The sequence below is a fragment of the Girardinichthys multiradiatus genome, chromosome 15, assembly GCF_021462225.1.
Source record: "Girardinichthys multiradiatus isolate DD_20200921_A chromosome 15, DD_fGirMul_XY1, whole genome shotgun sequence".
NCBI classification, from domain to species: domain Eukaryota; kingdom Metazoa; phylum Chordata; class Actinopteri; order Cyprinodontiformes; family Goodeidae; genus Girardinichthys; species Girardinichthys multiradiatus.
The window spans coordinates 18,914,043-18,923,008 of record NC_061808.1 but is presented as its reverse complement, the minus strand read 5'-3'; the positions used below and the strand labels follow the sequence as shown (position 1 = coordinate 18,923,008).

At 36.2% G+C, this 8,966-nt stretch overlaps 1 protein-coding gene across 1 annotated transcript; it reads right to left on the bottom strand.

Moving 5' to 3' along the window:
* Positions 1-692: 692 nt before the first annotated feature.
* On the bottom strand, positions 693-8,018 carry tmed10 (transmembrane p24 trafficking protein 10). Its single transcript, XM_047387055.1, has 5 exons — positions 7,765-8,018; positions 5,621-5,741; positions 5,264-5,337; positions 2,471-2,597; positions 693-1,935 (listed from the first exon to the last, which is right to left on the bottom strand). The coding sequence occupies exons 1-5, from the start codon at positions 7,948-7,950 to the stop codon at positions 1,814-1,816; spliced, it is 630 nt and encodes a 209-aa protein (XP_047243011.1). The 5' UTR covers positions 7,951-8,018; the 3' UTR covers positions 693-1,813.
* Positions 8,019-8,966: the final 948 nt, after the last annotated feature.

Here is an 8,966-nt window from a genome sequence, read left to right as displayed (position 1 = left end):
AGAAACCTGTTTAATATGGGATTTAAATGACATGTCCTGGTCAAAAATAACACCAAGGTTTTTTACTTTATTATCAGAGGTCAATTTAATGCCATCCAGGTTAAGTGATTGACTAAACAGTTTCTTTTTTAAAAACTCTGGTCCAAAGATGACTTCTGTCTTGACTGAATTTAGAAGCAAAAAATTTAAAGTCATCCATGTTTTTATATCTTCAAGACATGCTTGTAGTCTATCTTACTGGTTGGGCTCATCAGGATTTATGGATAAGTAAAGCTGAGTATCATCAACGTAACAGTGAAAATTTATCCTATTTATGGTTCTAAAATAATTGTGTTTTTTAAAGATTCCCTTAAGCAAAACTGCTTGCTGAATTTTTAACATGTGGCCATGAAAGTGACTGGAACACCTAAACTTAATGATCCGGATAGGTTGACTACACAGTGAATATGTAGAGAACAAAACATATTTACAAACCTAAATTAAAACACTTAATTCTTCAACTTACTATAAACATTACATATTAAAGCTTGTATTTAAAAGGCAACATTTTTAAAGAGTATCTGCATACATCGTCATTTCACTGGTTGGAATTCAGTTTCGTGTTCTTTTCTCTTTTTTTTAACCCAAACCCTTTCCATATCAAAAAAATATATTTTCCCCCTCAAAAGATATATATTAGGGTACAAAATAACTCATTTAAATCCATCCAATATTTTATTGAATAAAAGCCCAACACAAATTTACAAAATTTACCAGTCAACATAAAAATTGACTGCACTCCATGCGCATGTTCATTGTTAAAAATGTACCTGGACAGCCTTCAATATTTCCAGTCAAAAAAAAAAAAAAAAGAAAAATATCAATATCTGCAACCACCAACATTCACATGACCCAGGCCTCAAACATTTGACTGAAAACAGGAACACTGGATGGATCAGCAGGTTATGTAACTGGGAAGTGATCTTCTGAAAGTCACACTTGCCTGTGTAAAGCAAAAGGGTGTAGGTTTGGATAATTGTTCAATTCTTGTCAAAGCCTCCAACCACTACATACTGACAAGACAGATTGCATAAATACATTGAAAAGGAGAAAGAGAAAATGCTTGGATGCAAGAAGAATATTGGTTCCTGGATACTTTTGATAATGTCCAAAAAAAAAACCATGTCTGAACATGCAAAGGTTGAAAGAAGAGATTAAATTTATAATTAATATAACATTAATCTGAAAACTCAACCCCCCCAGAAAAACAGAAGCAACTAGGTGTTACAGTATGAAAACAAAGTAAAGACAGTTAAATTTAGCTACTGAACATGTATGTAATTTAAGTGACAACATAGGAGTTCAGTGGTTGCCAATTGTCTTAAAAAAAACAATACCACGTTTCAAAAAGCCTTTACTTTATAAAAGGGTGTTTAGTGTGTGTGGCTTTGCAAATAATGCGCACATTAACAGAAGGGCAGACATTCACTTGTGGCACATCCACTCAAAGTGAGCTCAACAATAAAAAGAAAGCAACTTTTCAAATGGCTAATGGAAAAAAAACAACATTTTATTTAGTAAGCTGCAACATTCAAAACATTGTAGAAAGAAATATTTATCTCCCATCTCACAATGCATTTCTCCCTACAGGGTTTTCATGTTTCCAACAACTAAATAAGCAGGTAAATCTTATTTTCCCCCAGAGGAAACATGGATACTCTCAGAGCTTTGAAAACTATATTTTGAGCCCCCTAAACCCCACTTGCTGTTTGTTGAAGCTAGTCCAAGGAGGGTGGATGCTGGGATGTGCTGACTAGGAGCCAGATGAGTCGATTTACTCGATCAGCTTCTTTGCCTTGAAGAAGCGCCGCAGGTAGAAAACCTGCCATGTGGCCAGGCCGATGAGACAGCACATGGAGAATATACTGAAGTACAACACACGTGTGTTTGTGGACTCTAGAGGGATTAAAAAGGGTCTAATTATTGAACAGTAAGTGATACATGCTTTTCACGCAATAACCCAAAAACAACTAGTTCTCCTAGACCAGGGGTCAGCTACCCTTTCAGTCCAAACAGCAGTTTTTGCCTTTGTTCTAAAATAAAATCTGCCAAGAGCCACAAAACCTTCTTAACCCTTGCAAAAAAAGTGTTAGTTTTACAAATATTCACTACATAAAACTACCTGTAATTATGAGGTAATTGACAGGTCATAAACATTAGGATCAATCTGCTGGAAAAGATATATGCTGCTGTGTAAGAATAGAGCAACAGCTTAAACCAGCCTTGCCTTTATATTATTGGCATTATGTAAATCAGCAATGCTTTTAATTAAAGAATTATTGTCCCAGGTTATGAAGGCTAAAGAGCCACCTTTGGCTCCAGAGCCTCAGGTTGCAAGACCCCATCTTAGACAATTCATAAGAAAACACGTTTATCTTCATATCACAATTTTGTATAAATAAAAATCTGTGTAAGTACTGAGTTGGCATACCATTGGTGTCCCGCATTTCCTCTTCTCTCTTCTTCATGTAAGCAAAGTCATTGACGATGGACTCAGACAGATCTTCCAGCCGCCTGAGCTCAACCTCCAGAGGCTTCAGTTTTTCCACCTTAGCAATCTGAAGGAACAAATCAACAAAACAAAAAGAAAATGCTGATGAAACCACTAAAAAGATGCAGGCTTCCTAAAATAAGGTAGAAAACAGAAGAACATTTGAATTTATGTTACATGCTCAGTCCAGCAGGTGTCACTAGAGCTAAAATCACAAGTAGGACAAAAGACTGCCATGCCTTCGCTTTCATTTGGGTCTGAACATTGAAACTATAAATTAAACTATAAATGATATTCAGCCTAAATAATCTAACTTTTAACTTAAGTTTTTTTTTTTTTTTGCCTCCGGCATCTCTGTTCAGTGGGTTTCCTAACTTCAAAGCCTTTCTACAGTATCTAGTCAGCTTCATGAAGTTTATAACAGATTTTAGAGAACACTAATTAATAATAAAAATGAACTAAAACTTAACAATACCATCACATTCTAAAGATATAATTTAACTGCAGTGATGTCCATTTCTTTAGACTCAAACTTTTTTCTTGTAACTATCTAAAGATACTAGAAACTGTATGTTTATTGCTTCCCGAAGTCTAAGGCAAAATAATTACTTCCATGTTTCATAGTTACATGTATACTAAACAGAAGTTATAATTCCACAGGTATTTAAAAAAAAAAAGGCATTTCCAAATCCCAACATCCTGCATTTGTCCCATTTTCACATTTTATAAAGACACCTCACCTTGCAGGGAACATTTCAAACTAAAACAATAAGGACAATGGAATAACTATTGCTCAAGATCAGTTTAATATATGATAAGAACTTCTGACCCCTTGGAAGCAAGTCAATTAACCATTATACATTACTGTATGTGGTGCAAAAACGGTATGATATCCAAACACGGGGAGCTAAAATATTAATCCTGGACTCGCTGTTTGTACCAAATATACGCCCCGCGACTTCATATCTTGACAGATAACCACTGTTCTTCCAGTAGCAAAGTTTTCTATGGAAAATGATTGGGACAGCTGTTCCAACAGATTTATCAGAGTACAGGTTGGGAGTACTCTGACTGGAAACGCTTATGGGAAACCAGACTGATATTATCATAGGTCAACAAGTCTCATTAAACATTCTAGGAATGCTCCTGGTGTATACTGATATGTGTTAGTGATACTAACCTGGAGTAAAGTTATGAAGGTGATGAGTTTCCTTTTGACAGTTCTTTTAAACTGAAAAGGATTGGTCAATGCTTGGTTGAGTGATGGGGAACGGAGGATGTGTTGCTGAATTTACTACTCAGGGCAAAGGTTGATGGAAATCTTTTTAAAGTTCCTCACTTATAAAAGGACAAAGTGTTTAAGGTGGTTTTACCCTTTTCAGAAGAGTCAGGGCCAACATGTTACTCACCTGACCGTAAATATAAATGATCAGCTATGCTCATTTCTAGTGAAAGAACATGTAAAATATGCTTCGCCGAGTTTTTCACTTTTCTGATTCATAAGCTACAATAATTTTATTTATTACTAACATTTACAAAGAACTCGTGCTTCAAACTCCGTACAATTGAGCATGGTAGACCTCTTATTTAAGCTGATTTCTGAAGGCCTATTTTAGATTTGAAGGATATCTTCTTGGAATCAGTGTGAGAAGATGATTGACCATATTTCTTCAACCCAATCTAACAGGTCTTTCTTTGTTGCTTTGAATAACCGAACCAAGTGCTTTGTGAAACAAGACTTAATATCTGAACTGTAATCTTTAATTTCATGAGTAAATTTGATGCCAGGTTTGTTTTTGTCCTACTTTCAAGTCTAATGATAAAAAATTTTTTTTTAAATACACTCATCTGGTGCTAACTTCCTAAGAAATGCATATATTTCCCCCCCGCTCTCCCTAATGAGCTAATTTACAGTCATGAACAACAAAAATCAATGGCATCCTGCACAGTTACAAAGTGGAGCTGACTATCAGAAGAAAAAACACATTTCACAGCACAGCTTGTGTCTGCCAAACAGACAGCATTGTGTAACTGCGTTTTTTTCTTTCTTTCAAGAACATCCTCTTCTGAACAGGTTGCAAATTTATTCAAGTATTATGTAAGTTAATACTTGCTCCATCCTCTTGCTAATAGACAGGAATGCCCTCTTCAAGTTCAACTGTGAACATCCACCGACACACTTGTTCAGCTGAACACTATGTAATGTTTGCACAAAGTGTGGGCAGAAGAAGGTGATTCTCAGCTTTGAGCAGTTTATTCTTTTGGGATCCATTAAGGATCACCTTAGACAGCCAGATCCTCAGAAGGACCAACAACAGATTCCTTCTTTCATGTCGGTATTAAAAAATGATTTCTTGGTGCCCCTCAACTATAATTGTTAGGTTTACTGGCTGTTTCTTAAATGCACTTTCACAATGCTGGCTAAAGACACCCACACTGCTGTTTGTACACGTAAAGCAAACTAACTTTTGCACTTGTTTCAAAACCCCTCAGTCTTTCCAACTTTTACTTCAAATAAACAGATTAAACACAGAATTAAACTCAATTTCCTGCAAAAATGAGTAATTTACTTTATAATTATTCATGCCAACATATTCCAAGCATGGTTGGGTAAAAATCCCTGCTGTAAGACCAATGTTCAACTGAGCAAGTATGCTAGATATTTTATATACATGTTGGGGCTTGAATCATTTTACATCAGGAAGCACAGATTTCAGTCTCTTGACACTTTACCTCTTCGTAGTTTTTGGCCTCGACGCCATGCTTCATGTCCAGATTGACCAACTGGTCAGGCACTCTTCCTGTTCCTGCAGATTTTCACATTAATTAACACTTAAACAGGATTTGAAATTCAATATTGAGATAATTTATTTTGCATAGCAAAATAATTATCATTTAGTAACAGCAAATTAAAAAGTTATATTTATCAGAAGATCTGAGGTTTTAAATATATCGATAGTGTCTCCAAATTATTTACTAGTCACAATTTACAATATAATCAAATACTAAGACAGTGTTTTGACTGGACGCATCCGATAATTTTTTTGTTATTTTATGACTTTGTTGTGGAGCTTTGAGACTAACACTTACCCATGGGTGATTTGCTTTCAAAGCAAACCTCAAACATGTCATAGTCCTCTGTGGTGAAGGCAAACTTTCCTTTTGTTGCATCTTCCTTCGAGTAAAGCGTGTGACTGGAAGAATCAGTGATCTACAAAAGGTACAAAAATCACAGGTTTATACATAAATTCCAGCAGAACCTTCCCAAAATCTTTCTCAATGTAGCTGGAAATCATTTATTAATTATTTCTTATTCAAACTCTTGAAATGTAATCATAGAAAGTTTTTTCTGTTGATAAGAGACAAAAGCAGTTCAGCAGACTTTTTGTGTGCGCTTAGGTTGTCTGACTTGGAATGAATTCTCAATTAGTTAGCAGGCAGAGATCTATTCAAAAGCTTTTTGAAACAAAGTTTTTAACAACATTCAGGAATCTGTTAAGTATTTTGTTGCATTTTATTTTGTTTAGTATGTTTTTTTATATCTTGTGTAGCTTTTACGTGCCATTATTGCTCTTTATAACACGCTGGTGAATTTAAGTTGTTAATGTGTCTTCTAGAGATGCACCAATCAAGCTTTGCAGCTCAATACCAATTTCCAGTTTTCTGATGTAGGACCTGCTGTTTCCACTTTTGGCGGATTCTGACGTTCTATAGAGTGAACGCACCTGGTTAAAAGTGATGGCTCAGTGAGGAAAGATTAGTTGTCCTCTAAAGTGAAGAGGAATGCTTTTGTTGACAGGACAAAAGGTCAGAGACAACCTGCAAGTGCAATCTGAGTTTATTAGGTCACTCACTGCCGATAAAATCAATGTTAAATATTCAATAATAAATTATAAACTGCCAGAAAACGCGTTCTAGTAAATACACAGTCTGAAATTGTGCAGATTCACTTATTTTAACAAGCATTTAAGACTTCTTTAACTTGCCAAACAAGTGGCTGTTATGTTTGTTCCAGAAACATATTTAAAGTTGTCATCTGCTGCCCTACGACAGTGGATCTGAACGGGGGATACAATGACACCTGATGGTGCACAAACAACCACCTGATACACCGACAGCATCACTGGGTGACAATTCATACAAACCAGACTAAAATAAAATGAGTCATTTGTTTAAACTTTGTTCATTTCACTAATGAAATCAGTTTTTTTTAATATAGGAGTTCAAAACAAAAAATGAAGGGATTATTAGTTCCATTTATGCATTAAAGCTAATGTACCATACACAATCTTTACTAAATTCAGGAAGTGCATCCAAAAATATATAACTTGTTATCATGTTTCCAGACTGAAAAACAAACATTTTTCAGTTTTGATGCATTTGGAGAGAAAAAAAAAGATTTTTCCTTGTTTGACTTTGCAATTCCTAGTCATAGACGATCAGGGGACAACTGGCCCATTTTATAATATAACTGGCTGATTGATTGGTGCAAACGTGAACTGAAAAGGATGACAGCCATTTTTTATTTCTATATGCAGAACAATATCTAGAAGCAACTTTAGACTGAAGATCATAATTTTTTCTGCATCATAAATGGATCTTTTGCATTCATTTGCACATAATACAAATCCTAAAATTGACAGCTGTTAGCGTTCAAAAAAATGTAGATTTTAGAAAATATAAAAAAGGTTTAGTGGCAGACTCCACTATGGGCTGTGATGATTAAAGAAAAAAAGAAAAAACTTCTCCAGCCCAGATTATATCAATATTTCATACAAACTAAATCTGACGTGTGGCTGAGCAGCCTGTAAGAGTGACGTGTAACAGCTACACAACAGAGACCATGACACCAACAGGAATATTCTAAAATAAAACTAAATGATGTGAATTAAACACACACAGTGGATTTTACAGCTGGCATCAGAGTAAGCTGCGTTTATGCAACATGCTAATTATATGAAAACCAATCCAAGAGAAAACATTAACAAGCATTATATAGCTAGCTTGTAGCCAGTAAAACCAGGAAGACGAGTTTTTCGGGCCTAGCTTAGCAACATTGCTAACAACAGTTGTCGCTAATTTAATTCCTCCTACCCTTTAAACTATACTTACAACAATAAATCATGTCATTGTCTCACAGATACTTATCTTTGCTAATGATATATAACAATTAAAGTCATGATGATATTATTAAACCTGAGTTTTGGCGTCAACGGCCGCATGTATATGCTCACCTTCAGGTTAGTTTTGGTGTTCGACTGATCGCTTATTTCATACTCCCCCGTAACCAGGACGTCTTTATGGATCTCCTCTCGTAAACACTTTCTGGAGTTGACCGGTAAAAAGAAAGAAATTGAAACGACCGATTCAATGAGAACCGGTAGCAGCAGTAGCGCAGCAAATCGAGCCATGGCTACCATGAACCGACCGACAAACCAGCCCGTGCCAACCAACCAGCTTTACACCGAGCTCCGGCTCCCACAGGTTGGCCTCGCTGAGCGCAGCAGCGCCGCCGCTGTCCTGGAGGGACTACTGCGGTCTAATGACTACATGAGGAATGAACTTGGAACAGTGGCCGGCTATGGAAGCAAATCGTTACCATATTTCAAATGAAAAAGCATTTTCAGAAATGCTTTTTCATTTTAAGAATGTGGCTGCATTGTTTGACTCATAAATGAAATTAGTTATCAATAATCCTATTTGCATTTTAATTTTCTTCTTCAAGACTGCTCATTCTTTCACTTAATTAAAATGAAAAAGACATTTGAGATTTATTTTTCAAAATGTACCCCAGCAAATAGATACCAAAATTCAATTTGAAATGTAAAATTTGAAAATGAAAAAGTATTTCCAGAAATGCTTTTTCATTTTAAGAATGCGGCTGCGTTATTTGACCCATAAATAAAATTAGTAATCAATCATCCTATTTGCATTTGCATTTTCTTCTTCATGACTGCACATTTTATGCCATAATCAAAAAGAAAACAAAGCAGACATTGCTTTTTCGTTTTCGTGGTCTGCCCGCAAAGTCCTGCCCAGAACTCGAAAACGAAAAAGCATTCCGAGCTGCGGGCGCAGCAGAGTGACGTCAGCAGCCGCTCTTCCTCAGCTCCCTGCTGACCGAGCTACCCATCTTGTTCAGTGGGAGGCGCTGTGCACGTCTGCAGTGCATTACATTGCAAACGTGCCGAGAAATTGATTGAATTGCAGCAGGGCCGAGCTCAATTTGTGGCAGTGGCAGGCAGAACTGGTAGTTCCGGTGGCAGACTTATGGCCTGGGACATCCAGCGTGTTTTTAAGCATTTATTTATAATTTTCTGTGAGTGACGATTCAGAATAGCCACTCGTGCTCTATGATAAACCGGCTGTTTGTGCAATAAATCTTCGTCATCCTTTCAACATGTCACACATACACATAGTGCTATTTATTTTCCAT

Bases quoted from the DNA above. Each gene is read 5' to 3' on its own strand.
- tmed10 (XM_047387055.1), bottom strand. From the start codon at position 7,950: ATGGTAGCCATGGCTCGATTTGCTGCGCTACTGCTGCTACCGGTTCTC. The intron at 2,598-5,263 runs GTAAAGTGTCAA...TTGTTCCTTCAG, and splicing joins AGGCCAAAAACTACGAAGAG to ATTGCTAAGGTGGAAAAACT. The intron at 1,936-2,470 runs GTATGCCAACTC...TAATCCCTCTAG, and splicing joins GGAAATGCGGGACACCAATG to AGTCCACAAACACACGTGTG.